Source organism: Falco rusticolus, chromosome W (assembly GCF_015220075.1).
Source record: "Falco rusticolus isolate bFalRus1 chromosome W, bFalRus1.pri, whole genome shotgun sequence".
Taxonomy (NCBI): Eukaryota; Metazoa; Chordata; class Aves; order Falconiformes; family Falconidae; genus Falco; species Falco rusticolus.
The window spans coordinates 24,155,233-24,171,723 of record NC_051209.1 but is presented as its reverse complement, the minus strand read 5'-3'; the positions used below and the strand labels follow the sequence as shown (position 1 = coordinate 24,171,723).

General features: G+C 42.3%; 1 protein-coding gene across 1 annotated transcript in view; it reads right to left on the bottom strand.

The window, feature by feature from the left end:
* Positions 1-16,491, bottom strand: part of LOC119140856 (junction-mediating and -regulatory protein-like) — a 123,173-nt gene that overhangs the window by 67,709 nt on the left and 38,973 nt on the right. Inside the window, exon 2 of the mRNA XM_037372488.1 lies at positions 2,725-2,898. Within this exon, the coding sequence (XP_037228385.1) occupies positions 2,725-2,898 (174 nt within the window). The remainder of the gene's footprint in view (positions 1-2,724; positions 2,899-16,491) is intronic.

The following is a 16,491-nucleotide window of genomic DNA, read 5'->3' as shown; positions in this document are numbered from 1 at the left end:
CAATTTGATAATACAGTTCACTACAAATTGGCTTTTATTTGTGTGTCCCCCAAAGGCCTTGGGGCGAGCAGGATTATTCCCATATTATTTAAAAAACAGAATAGTAGGTCCCAAACACTGCTGTGTTTGCTATGTTCACTTTTTTCAAGAATGCATGATATCTGGTAAGCATTTTGCCATGTTTAGAAGGAGGCCCCCATGGATTTGAGCAGCACTTACAAATATTAAGCATTTCTAAAAACAAAACTAGGTTACTTGAAGCTATGAACCCAAATAAAAGAGAAACATCACTGCTGAATGCATTGTTATAGGGTCTGATGACTAGTACATAATTGAATAGAAATTTTGGCAGAAGTCAGTTTTCCAGAGTTGTACTCCACTTCATAATAAGCCATCCTTTTCTCCTTCCACAATCTTCTACCTTTTTCATTATGTTTTCCAAATTCAGCAATATTTAAGTGCTGCACAGTACAGCTTTCATTCCTCACCCATACTAAACGATCCATCCTTCACACTAAATGAGGCAAAATACACCTGAAAATCTAGCATACAATCAAGATAAAAGATAAAAAGAAAAAGAAAAAAAGACTTCTATCATGGACAACAGTAATCTGCATTTTCAAGTTTCTAAATGTTTGTTATGAACTTTTGTTCTGTTTTTTTCCAAAGAAGGAATCTGCAGAGAATTCAGCTGTCCTACTCTAATGAGGCTCTTCTGAACACACAGAATTTGGTGGGTTTTTTCTCCCTTCCCTCCTGTAGGCTTGTCTCTTGCCTAAAGTTTCACAGCAACAGCAGAAATTTAACACCCAGATGATACATCTTCCATTTTTAGGTCTTGCTCCAAGAGGACACTAAATACTGTTCTCAAAGATTATAGGCAAAGCAATTAATTTCCTCCTGATCTCACCCTGAAAACAAATAAACTAATTAAAATACTTATTTAAAAACCTAAATTCTTAAAAAACTAAAACAACTTCTCCACAAATCAAAGACAGATACCTAATACAGAAAAACTCTAAAAATGTTAAATAAATTACAGAAGGCATAGTCAATCTTGAGTAAATACTGATTTTTTTATTCAAGCTTAATTATTCTTGTAAGTTTTTTCATTTTAGTAACTCATTCTGTAGTTTCTTCCATCCTTACCTTGCCCTATATTCAAACTTATCTTTCTCCTTGTCAGTCTTTATATTTAAATAGTATTGTGTTCACAACTCCCATTTCACTGAGGTATTAAGCATCAGAAATACTCCTGTTATGCATGAAAATGGAGCTAATCCCTGTCATAAGGGTTTACAGAAACCTAAGAATCTTTGTTCCATTATTAAGCCATCCAGAAAAATATACAGCAAGTTAACACAAACCATTGCATGCACAATTTCTGTTTATAAACCAGTTCCTCTACCCTAGCTACCCAGTGTAACATTTTGTCATCATAGATACAAGTACTACTTTCTCTCAAACAACAGAAAAAGAAAGGAAGAAAAAGAAAGAAAAAAAAGATGGCATCTTTCTCTACCATATAATACAGATGACCAAGTTTTATAACTCAAAAATTGCCAAGTTAGGAAGAGAACTTAATGTCCGTAGAAGTAACTATGTACAACTAAAGTAATTAACCACAGAACATGCCCCTGAAGTTTACCAAGGTTATTCTTTCAGGGAAAATAATCTTAATTCATGTTCCATACTCAATATGATATTTATCTTCTGTTGCTTGACAAAAGAACAAAAAAAAATTCAATTAAAAAAAATCTTTTCCTGTGCTACAGCTACAAATTCAGATAAAATGGGAACTATTTCATCAATCTGAAGAAGGATTATTAAATGGATTGTGCATAATCTTCAACAGTATAAAACACCTGCAAAAAATATTCATCCCAGTTCTCTATGCAGCAACATTTATCATTCAGGGGGGAAAAGCACTTTTAGTTCAAATATCATTACATTACCTCACAGAGTTAGTTTCAGATTGCTGAACTTTCTGAAAAATTACCTTATAGACACAACAATAGCTCAAAAGAAAAACTAGTTTTGGAACTGTAAGTCTTCTCGCCTGCCTCCCTCATTCTATACTCAAAGACAGAGAAAAATAGTATATTTTAAAATTGAAACCAGTAAAAACAATGTTGGCTAACTGAATAAGGTGTCAAACAATGACATTTGCAATACAGGTTAAAGGAAGCAAACCCATTCTTCAGTTGGTTATACTTTTTTAGCTCTTCAGAAAATAAACTGTTAAAGTGTTACAACAAATTACATATTTTTAATATGCTTCCATGTTTAAGTGTTTCACAACGTGAGATGAGAAGCTACTGATGTCTTATGGTTTATCAGATTATCTCAGAAAACTACAAAGAAAAGTAAACTTCCTGTAGTATCTTTTAAAAGAATTAACAATCACATAGACACACATACATGTGCCTCTCTCTGTTTTATGTATTAGTATTTCCAGTAATCACAATATTGTAAGTTTCACCTATTAAATTCAACAGTGAATTTAAATAGTCAAACATACTAAGTTAAACAGTTCATGGTTAGCTACATATCAGAGACATTCTCACTCTTCAAAAGCACTCCTCTGAGTGAAAGAACCAGAAAAATAGGGTCAACATTTAGTGGAGAAACCATCACTTCATATACTGCATAATAAAAATAGTAAATAGTAACTGAAAAACATTATTTCCCCATTAATAAGAAGTCCAGTTACCTTTACCATACCTTTATCTGCTGTCTTCTAAGCATTGCAAGTTCCCTCATGTCTCGGAATGGTTGTAGTAAGTATTGGTAGAGCTCCATGGTAGCTTCTGCAAGACTACTGTAGGCTTCATCTTCCATTTGATACAGTTCAAGCAGCTCTACCATGCTTTCCGTGTTCTTATGTTTTTCCAGAAGCTGTAAAAAAAAAAAAAGTGCTAGTTTTAGTGAATGTGTTCAAAGATTCCTGCTAAGTGACAGTCAATAAAAAAAACAACCATCATTTTTAGCCTATCCTTTTGTATTACCTTCTCTACCCCACAAAATCATCGCTCAGACATTCAATTAAAAACAAAATCTTAAACCCCACCGACATCTTTCATTTAGTCAGTCAAGCATGAGTGCATGTCTGATAAGCTTAACTCAAAATGTGCACCATTTCTATTCATTGCTTCTTTTCAAAAATCTTTGGAAGGTAATGAGTATGAGCACAAAGACAGCAAGGAAAGCAACTTAGTACAACAATCTATAACACAGCAACCAGATAAGATACTTCACACATTTCCCACTGAGGGGAGGAGTGATAGGAAAGGACACAAAAGAGGAGAAGTCACATTATGATCTTCCTAGGCTTTTTTTTTCCTCCTATTCAGTACTTTGGACCTGTAAAACCCCATTATATCAGTGCAGCTCCAGACACAAACGCAGACCAATCTAATCCTGGTCTAGGGACTCCCCACTAGGATGGCAAGCAGTGTGAAACAGATGCAACGTGAAACGGTTCCGCTCACTTATGTCTTGCCAGAATGGGTTAGAATTCCTTTTCACAGGATCAAGAGTAAAGTCAGCCCTATCACTCTGTCTAGGAAAACATCCTCTGGAGACTGGAGCAGAAGCCTTCCTGGAAGACTTTTTACTTGTGATTGGTTTTCCTTGTAGTTCACGCACTCGGGCCTCCAGGACTGAGGTATGTTTTCTACCCCATCTCCTCATGTCCTCCCCATGGTCTCGTAGATAAAACCACAGGGCACCCCGTGGTGTATATTTTCTATATCCTCCCTCCAAAACAGAAGGGCGTCTATGGTTGATAGCTGAGATGCGAGTCTTTAGTGGTGGAAAGTAGGACATATTCTTGTCAAGCCACTGGATCAGACTCTCCACATCTGAGATGATGGAGATAGAGACACTATCTTCATAATCCTGGAGATGATGAACCACTTCATCCACTGTTGGTGGTACGGTGTTTGACCAACCCATTACAGCCAATGAGTTGGCATATGCTGATAGTATGCTCTGTACCAATTTCTACCACATGGGATGTGTGTATCAGACTTCATCAGGATCTGTGGGTGACTGTGGATCATTCAAGTTATAATAGATCATCTCTTTCACAGCTAATTCCCTCAACTACTGAATACCCTTCTCTGTTTCAGTCCACCTGCTTGGGGGACATGTAATATCCTCCTTGTAGGGATAACTTTCCTTCATGCTTGACAGGAGTCACTTCCAAAGACTGATGATTTGCACTCCTTTTCCAATTGCCCTATCAATGCCCCCTTCTTTAGAAAGTGATCCCAGCTGCTTGGCTTCCCTATCCTCCAAGTCTATTCTATTAGCCCCATTATCCCAGCATCAAAGCAACAAACTGAGAATTTGTTCACCTGATTGACAGGCATAATTTTTCTGCATATCCCACAGTTCAAAGATAAGGATTGAGAGGTTACCTCTTGTTTGCTTTCTTCATCTTCTTCACATGATGAGCTTGCGCCTTCATTCTCCTTTACCAAAGGAGCTGCTTCCCATTTCTTTTATCTACAGGGGCCACTAACAATGACACCAGTCAGTCTTCTGCATCATTCATTGTGGGGGCAAAAGTAGCTGGAATACCTGCCACAGGGGTTAGAGTAGCTGCAGTGCTGGCTGCAGTGGCTGGAGCAGGGGCAGCTACAGCACCTGCCACAGGAACTGGAGTGGCCACAGAGGGTGGAGGGGCAGCTGGAGCAGCTGCAGCAGGGACTGGAGTAGTAGTTACAGTTTATTGCTTAGAATTCCACCAGTTCCAGGACATGAAAAGTGCATTCAGTATTCCTATCACTAGGTTCAGGACTGACACTATGGGGCTTCCAGCAAGCCAAAGATACTCAGAGTCTCCTAAAATCCTAAATGTTTTCTAGAGAGCTTTATAGCAAGTGCTGGAGGCCACGATGCTTGTGAAGGACCCTGAAGGCTAAAAAGGAAAGAAAAATAAGGTTGGCTGAACACCTGGAAGAAAAACAGGATATGAAGTGAGGCTGGAGCAGATGCGCGACGCCACTTCAGCAGATAGCTGAGAACATGAAACTCACAGAGATAAGAAAGAAGAGAGGAAAAGAAATGCAAGAAGTTCAGTGTGTTTGTAGATTAGTAATTAACCAATTATATGTGTTGCAGCACAAAAAACCTAGTAGGCTGCAACAAGGCTTTACCATTGGTCAGATTCTACTGTCTGTGTTGTATTTCCTTCCTCCAGAAGTCAAACCACGCTAGTCCTCACCCATTCAACCCTTTACAGTAGGTTAACACATTTAATCCATTAAAGGGCTATTTAAACACTTAGCAGGAATGAGCTACAGCTGCACATCATCCATGTCAACCAAGCCACTGCCTTCTAGGCAAGGCCACAGCTGCATATTATCAATGCTAATCAACCCACTATCTTCATTCCTCTACAATTCCCCCTTTTTGTTTATAACCAAAAACGCTGTGTCTGTCATCCATTGTAGGGCCCTTGGCAGGAGGTGTGGAAAGGCTGTTCAGGTTGAGTTAAGAAGGCACAAAGCTATGTCTGATTCAGGCTCTGCATCAGGGTCACCCAGACATTGTGACTACCCTCTCAAGGGATCTATGGGACAGCCGGTATCTGATGTCCTCTTATCAATTCTAGGATCTGAAACAGGCTTAACACACCTAGCAGGAAACCAACACAGCCCTGCATCTGTGGAGACATAAGCATACCCTCATCCCCAGGTAATTAAATCCCACAGGCCTGTCCATTTTCCTGTCTGTAGGTCTCACATTAAGACCTTTGCTCAGATAGGAGGATCTCCTCCCTGCAAAGACAAGAAATGAGAGATAATCACAGGACATTCTTTCCCAGCCAGCACAGTCAAATAATTCAATGTATACACAGCTTTCCATAGATGAGCACACAGAGTCTCAGAACACATTCCCCCTTTTTGTTTTTCAAGAAGTAGCTTTAAAGGGTGATGAACACATTCCACAATGGCTTGGCCAGTTGGGGAATGCGAATGCCAGTAACATGTTCTACCCCCCAAGAGGCAAGGAATTTGGCCATGCATGCAGATGAATATGCTGGTCCATTGTCTGTCTTGAGATGCTTTGGAACCCCCAGAGCAGCCCAAGCCTGTCAAAGATGTGAAATGGCATCCAGAGCCTTCTCCCCAGTATGGGCCGATGCCCACACGACTTTTGAGAAGGTATCAACGGAGACATGAACATACTGTAAACGACCAAAAGAAGGCACATGTGTGACATCAGTTTGCCACAGATCCAAGGACTGATATCCATGTGGATTGACCCCTCGTGGAAACATCTGTCCAGGATCCAATCGCTGACGCTCTAGACAAGCAGCGATGATGGATTTTGCATCCGCAAAAGATATTCTAAATTGACGGACCAGTGCCTGAGCCCCCTGATGAAAAAAAATGATGAGATATGAGGGCCTGTCGTATCAGATCTGGCACTGGAGGAGTCTAAGTGGGAGCTGCAAGAGCATCAGCACAGGCATTTCCTTCACAGATGAATCCTGGCAATCCGGTGTGATTACAGACATGCAGAACGTAATATCTATGTGTACGCTGACTCACTATTACCCATAATGTTTTTAATAAAAAAAATAGTCGTTCTGAATTTACCTCCTTAAGCAGTGCACGGTCAATGCGTTGCGCAACATCCGCAACATAAGCAGAGTCTGTAACAATGTTTACAGCACATCAAGAAAATGTTTTAAAGGCAACAATGACAACACTAGGTTCAACCAATTGAGGTGACCCCTGTGTCAAGTGTATCAATTCTTGCCATTGCTTCCCATCATACCAAGTGACCACTGCCTCTCCCGATTTCCCAGAACCATCTGTAAAGACTGTAGGGCCGTACACTGGGCTTTCTGCTACCAGCGGCTTTTGAAGTATTTCTATGTCCGAATAAGTTTGTAAGAATTTATAACTGGGAAGATGATAGGATATTTGTCCCTTGAATTCTTACAGATCCAACTGAAATGGTAAACTGTTGGCCAAACACCAGCTTACATAATCACATTCAATGGGAATTATCGAGTAATAGGGATCTTGGCCCGTGAGCTGAACGCACCGTGTACATACTTTGGTGATGATTTTTGATACTGGTTCAATCTGAGTACTCACTGTCTTCTGTGGTTGTACATATAAAAATAACCACTCTAAGACATGTAGCGGATCTTGCCAACACTCATTCCATTGGCCCAACAATCCCATGGTGTTGATGCAGAAGGTTCAAAAACACCTTATACGACCAATGTGATCAAGTTAGTGCCACTTTATTAAAAGACTTACAGCAATTTATACTCCCAGCAAAAGATACACACGCTACGCAGGCTTTGTTATGCAGAAGGTGATAGGCTAAAACTACTTGTTCACACGCTCCCATCTCCCCTATGATTGGTCCTGGTGTGGTGCCCACACGCTGCTCCCCCCTTACGCAGGCATCCTGCTTTTTCTCATCTTTCAGTCCAACTTTCTTATCTCTCTGCCAGTACACAGTTTCTTTGTCTCTCTTGGCCTTGCATATGTCCTTCACAACAGCTGCAGCTTGTTACAGCAGCGGCCTGTTATTACAACAAAGTTACTTGGTCTCGATTGCTCATAATATGCCCATTTTCTTCCAGCCACTCCACAAATCCCCCTTTTTGTTTTGAGCAATCCAGACCCCATTCTCGAACATCCATTTAATTAACCCATTCATCATGTGTTGCAAACATTGAAACAAACAGGGAAGAGACAATATCAAAATCAAAACCACTATCAACACTACCAGTGCTCCTTTAACTACAGTCTGCAACCATCCCCTTAGTCCAAGACCATTGAGCCAGTCAGAAAAAGGATCATGTCCTTCAGTAACATGCTTCATATTCTCGTGCAGTGTTGCCAATTGCTGAGCTATGCTCCTTGAGTGATCAGACAAATTGAAGCAACATATCCCTTCAAAGTCTTCCCAACCATGTCCATGTGCTAACAATAAAAATCTATGGCAGCTCTATTCTACAAAGTAGTATGTCTAACATTATCTACATCAGTAAGTAGCTAACTTATCATTTGTGAAATCAAAATAAATTGTTTCTGGCCCCAACATGCTAATCTGTGGGGTTTTTTTGTTTTTGGGTTTTTTTGCATTTATGGCTGACATTCCTCCTGGGAGGAAAAAGGATGTGGCTATAACAGTGGCTAACGATGGCACCTGTACATCGCCGTTACATGTATCATCAAAGGTTCGAATAGATCTGCATGATCTTTCATGGTTCCTACTGACATTAATGGAATACTAATCAAACAGGTTTGAATAGGGTTATCCGCTTGTTGCAAACTCAGACAAAAATCTGTTACCCCAGCTGTGTTTGCCCATGTTACCCAAATATTCGTTCTGGGTAAAATGTCAAAAATGCCCTCACTACCTGGTAGAAAACAAATTAACATAACTGTGTTCCACTTTTAAGGTGTTGCCATCGTTTTACCTCCTTTTCCAATTGCTCTGATGCACCTGCCAGCTTCAAGGAATGTTTATTCCGAGTCCACAAACCTTATCAACTATCATTGTTATTCTATTAATACACTGCAAAGCTAAGCGTTATAAAAGCATGAAACTAATTTCTGCTAAAACCCTTTGCCCAAGGTCCTCAATTAAGCTTAAAGCCTCAAAAAACTACTGTTATTCTCTAAGTATTTGTGTTTGCCTTTCTATATTAACAGCAGATTACCGATATGCTGACACACGTACAAAGTCAGACAACCCGCTCGCTTCAGAATAAAACACAACCCATTCACTACATGAGTGACATTTAAACACACTATCCTGATCACATGCACACATGACTCTCCAAGTCTTCTTGTCACACCATGCTCAATGTATTAAAACCCAAGGTCAGCAGTTCAGATCATACTCTCTACAAGCTGTGCCGTTTTCCTTGTTCTGTTCTGTGCTGAGTGGCTGCGTTCACACAGCTGCATGAAACAACGGCAAATCTGGCAAAAGACCAAAAGCTTCACTGTTTGCCAGCGGTAATGCTGTCAGCAACGGGGTCAAGATGCCAAGTTCAGTCGATGTTGGTGTCCTTGAAGTGCCTCAGAACATAAGGCTACCGTTGACATTGACCCATGTCCTGTAAAACATAAAAAATTAAACCTGATCCTCTGCTTCATTATTCTTAAGATCTCCTTTCCAGGGCCGCACCCAGCGACTCAGAATCCATCTAACACCGGTATCTGTAACAATACAAGCATATCCTCGCCCCATCATTTTTAGTTCCGCAGGTCCCTTCCATTCTCCTGTAGAGACATCTCTGTATTGAACAAAAACACTATTTCCACACTGGGTTACCCCAGATCTCAAAACCAAAACTGGCGGTTCATTTCTATCACCTGTAAACCGTAAATAGTTCAATACATATATCGCTTTTGCAGGACGCTCTGCTGGGCCCAATACCTCTCCCTCTTTTTGTTTTTGCAAAAGCGCTTTCAGTGTTTGATGCGCTCATTCCACAACGGCCTGTCCCATGGGGGAGTGTGGTATGCCTGTGATAGGACATATACCCCAAAGTTGACAAAAATGAGTAAAGTTCCGATAAATATAGGCCAGGCCATTATCAGTTTTGATTTGTGCAGGCACTCCAAGTGCCATAATGGCAGCATGCATATGTTTAATTACATGCCGTGCTGTTTCACCAGCTTGCGCCGTTGCCCAGAGCACTAGGGAAAAGGTATCAATCAAAACATGCACATATTTGAGCCTGCCAAATTCTGGGATATGAGTTACATCCATCTGCCAAAGTTGTAGGGGTCGAAGTCCTCGAGGGTTCACCCCCAAACCAAGACCAACTCCTGCCTTCTGACAGTCAGGGCAGGACTGTACAATTTCTCTAGCATCAGCCACAGGAATGTGAAATTGCCTGGCCAACACTTTTGCCGACTGGTGAAAAAACTCATGGGATAACCTAGCTTGTTCAAAGGTTATAACAACAGGACCTGTTCAGGCTGGAGCAACAAGCTGATCAGCCTGAGTGTTACCTAACGCAAGACCTCCACATTTCTGATGACTGCGAATATGCACAATATTCGTCCCGACGTTGGTTCAAAAGCATTAGCAACTGTAACAACAGAGTATACAATACAGGATTTTGCACAGGTTTCACCATACTATGTTCTAAATGCTGTACCGTACCCACAACATATAATGAGTCTGATACCACATTGACAGGTTCTTGAGACCAGTGCCAAAATGCCCAAATAACAGCCCGGAGTTCTAAAGTCTGTAAAGAGTCTCCAGTCACCCCAGGGAGTAGTTTATGTTCCCAAGTTTCTCCTACTTTCCAGGTGACTGCAGCTCTCTGAGATTTTCGTCCAGCATCAGTAAAAACAGTTATCCCTTTTACAGGAACCTCCGATCGCAAAGGCAAATGTTCAATTCGCTGATGAGATAACAATAGCAAAAGTTTGTCCAAAGGGTAACTGTTAGTGAGAGTTCCCAAAAAATCAGCAGCTGCCATTTGAAATTCTGCTGAAGCAGACAACAACCACTCCAAATACAGTTGAGACACAGGTACATATATAACTGTCGGTTCAAGGCCTGAGATATCTACAATTCACTGCCTGCCTTTAATAATAAGCTATGAAAACAATTCAGGGCGCGTAACGACTGTTTTTCTGGGCTGGAATGGGAGAAAAATCCATTCCAAAATTTGTAAACGTGGTCTCCCTTCTCCCAGCTGGATAATAAGCCCTTATGGGTGTTCTCACTCACCTCCTGAGTTAATTATCATAAAAGAGCAAACTTGGTCATCTAATCATCTGCGCGCATAAGTTGTCACTACCTTATTAGCGATCACTTGCAACGCCTGTTGCTGATCCTCATTCAATTGACGGCGCTCCTGAGCCTGCGCAGATGTTCCCAGGAGCAGCATCAATGGTTTCAGATCATCGTTTGTAATTCCACAGATATTACAAACCCACTGGATATCTCCCATTAGTTTTTCCACATCAGACAATGTTTCTATTGCTGTGTTAATTTTCACTTTCTGGGGTCGGATCATTCCATTTGTAATGATCCAACCCAGGTACAACCACGGCCCTTTCTTTTGAATTTTTTCTGGGGCTATCTTCAACCCCCTTTCTCCAAGACTATGTGTGAGCTGACGTAAAATCGTCTCAGAATCCAGCTGTTTTCCTGCTACCAAAATATCATCCAGATAATGATAAATAAGTAAATGAGGATACTGCTTACAAATGGGTTCTAAAGCCCATGCAACAAACAACTGACACATCGTAGGCGAGTTTTTCATTCCCTGCGGTAACACCACCCAGTGATATCTTTTCGCTGGCTCTGCTTTATTTATCGATGGCACTGTAAAAGCAAACCTTTCAGCGTTCTCTGGATGTAAAGGAATTTTAAAGAAACAGTCTTTTGATTCGATAATCACCAAATCCCAATCCTCTGGTAACATAACCGGGGAGGGTAGCCTGGGTTGTAAGGCGCCCATATCACACATAACAGCATTGATTGCTCGTAAGTCATGTAACAGATGCCATTTCCCAGATTTCTTTGGGATTGTAAAAACTAGGGTGTTCCATGGACTAGTTGAAGGCACGATGTGTCCAGCATCTAATTGTTCCTGCACCAAATTATTAACAATCTGCAGCCAGTCTTGCTTTAGCAGCCACTGGTCAATCCAAATTGGATCATCAGTTTTCCAGCTGATTTTTAGGATTGGCTGCTCAACAGTGGCCGCTCCTAAAAAGGCAAAGTAACGAGTCAGGCTCCCACCTGACTGAGCAGATCTCTTTCGATTAGTGCCACAGGTAAGTGCATTACATAGGGGAGTGTAGTTACTACCTTACCATCAGAGAACATAAATGCAATTACATCTCTACTGATGAAGGTAGCTTGAGACCCACCAACCCCCACAATGCCAGCACTCGCTGGCATTAGAGGCCACTGCCTAGGCCACTTAAAAAAAGGTATAATCGTTACATCAGCTCCAGTATCTATAATCATCTGCAATTTGCACATTTGTCCATTAGGATGTCTTATTTCCATTTGTTCCTCCGGCTTTCCCCGACTGATGTCCACAAAACATTGGGCTGACCGGTAGACCCAAAACCTTCTATCCCCCTTTTCTTTTGTTCTGCGTTAGGCACTTCTGCTTCAAAAGGAATTAATTGAGCAATTTTTGATCCCTGCTTAATAGTTATAGGGGGAGTTAGTGTGTAAACCATTATTTTAATCCATCTCTCAAAATCAGCATCAATAAGACCTGGGACCACAAAAATACCTTTCCTAGATACCGAAGAACGCCCAATTAATAAGGCACTTAAACCATGTCCCAAAGGTCCCACAAGATTTGAATCAACTAATTGAACTGTGGTGTCGGTAAGCCTAATAGCTACTGCTGTTGCCAGGTCCATTCCAGTGCTTCCGGAGGTGGTGGCGGAGCAGCGGTCCAAGCACCCTGGACTTGTGTCATAGCGCGAGGGCGAGGCGCACTCTGTGTCTCGTTTTCCTTTTTCTGACAATCGCTAGTGTTATGATTATCTTTCCAACACTGCACACACCATTTCTTTTGCTGTGCACCTGGAGCATTACATTGAGATCTGATATGTCCCATCCTGCCACAATTAAAACATTTTCTATCTTGCTTCCCATTATTATTTTTTCCTTGCACAAGTGGTTTCACTGCGGCTCCTACCGTGGCAGCCATAAAGGCAGCTTTTTCTTGATCAGTCATTCTTTCTGCCGCCTCCAACAGCTGAGCAGCTGACAACCAATGCAGTAGGAGGCTTAAAGCTTTCTTAGTTTTTTCATTAGCATTATCATAAGCAAGCGTATCAAGAAATTTTGCTTTCATATCCTCATTCAAATCAGGGTTACTCATGAGAGCAGCATGCAATCTGTCTATAAATTCTGGATAAAATTCTGTAGGTCCCTGTTTTATCCCCGTAAATGCTGGCGCTATTTTGTCATCATGGAGGGCAAAAAATCGTTTTCAGAGCTAGTTCCTGCGTTAATCGTAACACCTCGGGTCGGAATCCCACTTGCCACTCAGGGTTAGCAGAGGGGCTGGTGCCTGTCAGCATTTGGGCATTCACTCCAAACAGCAGATCCCCCTGCTGACGAGGTGTGGCTGCAGCAGCTTCACTCACTGCCTGCCAGTGTTGAAAAAATTGTATCTGTTGAGAAGCTGTTAACAAAGTTTGTGCAATCATACGCACATCATATGGAGTTAATAAATTTGCCGTAAAAATATGCTGAATTATTGAGTTAGTATATGGAGATTTAAACCCATATTGTGTTACTGCTAATTTCGCTTCTTTAATTACCTTCCAATCTAAGGGTTCCCACTCGTTACCCTGTGGCGTTACTATCACAGGAAATGGCATTGGCCCAAGCTGTCCAAATTGTCCCTCTATAATTGCATCCCGAATAACCCCCCGCCATCGACGTGCTGGATTACTATTACCCCCCACGCCTCCCATTGGAACCGGCGGTGGTAGCAGTTCCACTGCTAATGTCTCCCCAGAACTGCCCACCCCCACTCCACCCTGTAAAAAAGGATTAGTAGAGAAGGAAGATAGTAGCGGTGCTGTAGGAACAGGTTGAGCTGATTCTTGCACCCGCATCTCAAGTTGCTCTAATTTTTTCATGAGATCTTGCAACTGCACATTCTCCAAACCACGGCAACGTTCTGCAGACACTGATCGGGGTGACAGAGGCATGGACAGAGGCAGAGGTGGATAGAAACAGTCTTCCATCGAGACGTTACGTGTGCGTTCCGGGGACTGTTCTCTCAAACTTGGACCGGGAGATTCAAGCGGTGGTGTATTTGTCTCCTTCGGCTCTCGGCCCTTTAACTGCACTACTGCTACATGCAACATATCCCTGTCCCTTCTTTTGGCTTTTGGGAACAAGGATCCCGAGAATGTCATAGCAGTAGCAGAGTCTTTTGCACTAGCACCTTCAGCTTCTGACGACAGGGCAGCGAAAGCAGATGCGGTAGATTGTCGTTCTGCTTTCATCTCTTTCAGAGTCTCTAGGATCAATCTCCACACTGTGGAGAATTTCCCACTGTCTTTAGAGCCTGAACTAATGTCCTCACGCAGTGCTGCACCAATCTTTTCCCAAGTGTCTAGTTCAACGACTGCACGCACTGAGGGGATTAATCCACACTGCCGAGCCCATGACAGCAACCTCTTCAGGCTTCCCTCATCATAAGATAACCCTCTCTTAGAGAGGATATGTTGGAGGAGCTTCACCACTGCTGCTTCCTCTTTGCTCAGCGTGGACCCCATCTCCTCCCCGACCGCTCACCTGATCAGGGCAAGATTCTAACGGTTGTGCACGCCTTCCCAGGCACCGGGGCAGTGCCTGCTACGGCCGGCTTCTTCCGCCCCCCCTGAGCTGCCTCTTCACTCCTGGAAGCATGGACAAGAGGGTCCCTGTTCGGGCACCACTTGTTGATGCAGAAGGTTCAAACACAACTTATACGACCAATGTGATCAAGTTAGTGCCACTTTATTAAAAGACTTACAGCAATTTATACTCCCAGCAAAAGATACACACGCTACGCAGGCTTTGTTATGCAGAAGGTGATAGGCTAAAACTACTTGTTCACACGCTCCCATCTCCCCTATGATTGGTCCTGGTGTGGTGCCCACATGCTGCTCCCCCCTTACGCAGGCATCCTGCTTTTTCTCATCTTTCAGTCCAACTCTCTTATCTCTCTGCCAGTACACAGTTTCTTTGTCTCTCTTGGCCTTGCATATGTCCTTCACAACAGCTGCAGCTTGTTACAGCAGCGGCCTGTTATTACAACAAAGTTACTTGGTCTCGATTGCTCATAATATGCCCATTTTCTTCCAACCACTCCACACCATGGGATTATAGTTAGCAATGACAATATATAAACGTATTGGAGTTTCTAAGTCTACATGGTGTACCTTTTTTGTTGCAGACCATTGGCCACCCTCTCTAGAACTAAGCTGGCTTCCTCAGTTAGTGATCGGGGAGACATTAAATCAGTGTCACTCTTCAATACATCAAAGAGTGGTTTCAACTGGTCTGTTGTAAGGCCCAAGTATGGCCTTACCCAATTTATGGTCCCTAATAATTTCTGCAAATCATTTAAGGTTCTGACATTTACTTGGAGCTGGATAGACTGTGGCTCAAGCGTTTGATCTAGCACCTTAACTCCCAAGTATTTCCACGGGGCTTGTTGAATCTTTTTTGGTGCTATACATAGCCCAAAGGTAGCCAACAACTGCTGCAAAACTGGATACACTTGCTGAAGTTCAGCCTTATTTGCAGCTGATACAAGAATATCATCCATATAATGATAACAATACACTTGCGGAAATTGTTCCCATACAGGTGACAATGCCTTTGCTACATACCATTGACATATAGGAGGACTGGTTTTCATACCCTGCGGCAACACTGTCCATTGGTATCACTTACAAGGAGTCATATTGTTTCTGCTAGGTATGGATAAAGCAAATTTACATTTATCAGCTTCATGTAAAGGAATAGCAAAAAACCAATCTTTTAAATCAATTACCAAGATGTCCCAGGTTCACAGGATCATCATCGGGGAAGGCATGCCCGATTGCAGGGCTCCCATTCCCTCCATTACACCATTTACCTTCCTTAAATCTTGTAACAGGCACCATTTGCCCGATTTCTTTTTTGTCACAAACACAGGGGTATTCCAAGGACTATGGGAAGGTTCTAGGTGACCCTGCACTAATTGTTCTTCAACTAATTGTTGGAGGGCTAAACATTTTTCCTCAGGAAGGGGCCACTGTTCCACCCAAACAGGGGTATCTGTCTTCCAAGTCAAAGGCAGAGTAGGTCTCTGTATACCCTCCATCACAGTGGCCCCTATTAAAAATCCTTCTGGGTACTGATAATAACTCCCCATTGTCCCAAAACATCCCATCCCCACAACTTCAGAGGGACATCAAGCACATAGGGATGGATTGTTGCTGTCTGGCCCTCAGGGTTTTGAACTTGCACCATATACTGACTTTGGACACTGTGTCACACCACCCACTCCTGCCAATATGGAATCTGCCAAACAGACAGGCCAACAGTGAGGCCAGATGTGCACAGATATAATAGCTACATCTACTCCCGTGTCAATCATTCCAGTCGCCCATATTGTGGAAGGAGTCCCTTTGGCAAAGGTGATTTTACAGGTTAGAGTTGGTTGAGCATTTTGTACACTCCGAGTCCAGAAAACTTGTGGTGTTCCTGTCAAACCAAACCCTTCTTTGCCCCAGACTTTGTCATGGGCATAATTAACTTGCACCCAGAAAGGAATTAATTGTGCAATCCAGCTACCTTCAGGAATTGACACAGGGGGAGTGGGGGTCCAGACCATTGCTTGAATCTGAACCATATAATCAGCATCAACGACTCCTGGTAAGACAAACAAACCTTGTAACGTTACACTAGAACGTCCAAGCAACAGCGCACTCATTTTATTGCCAATGG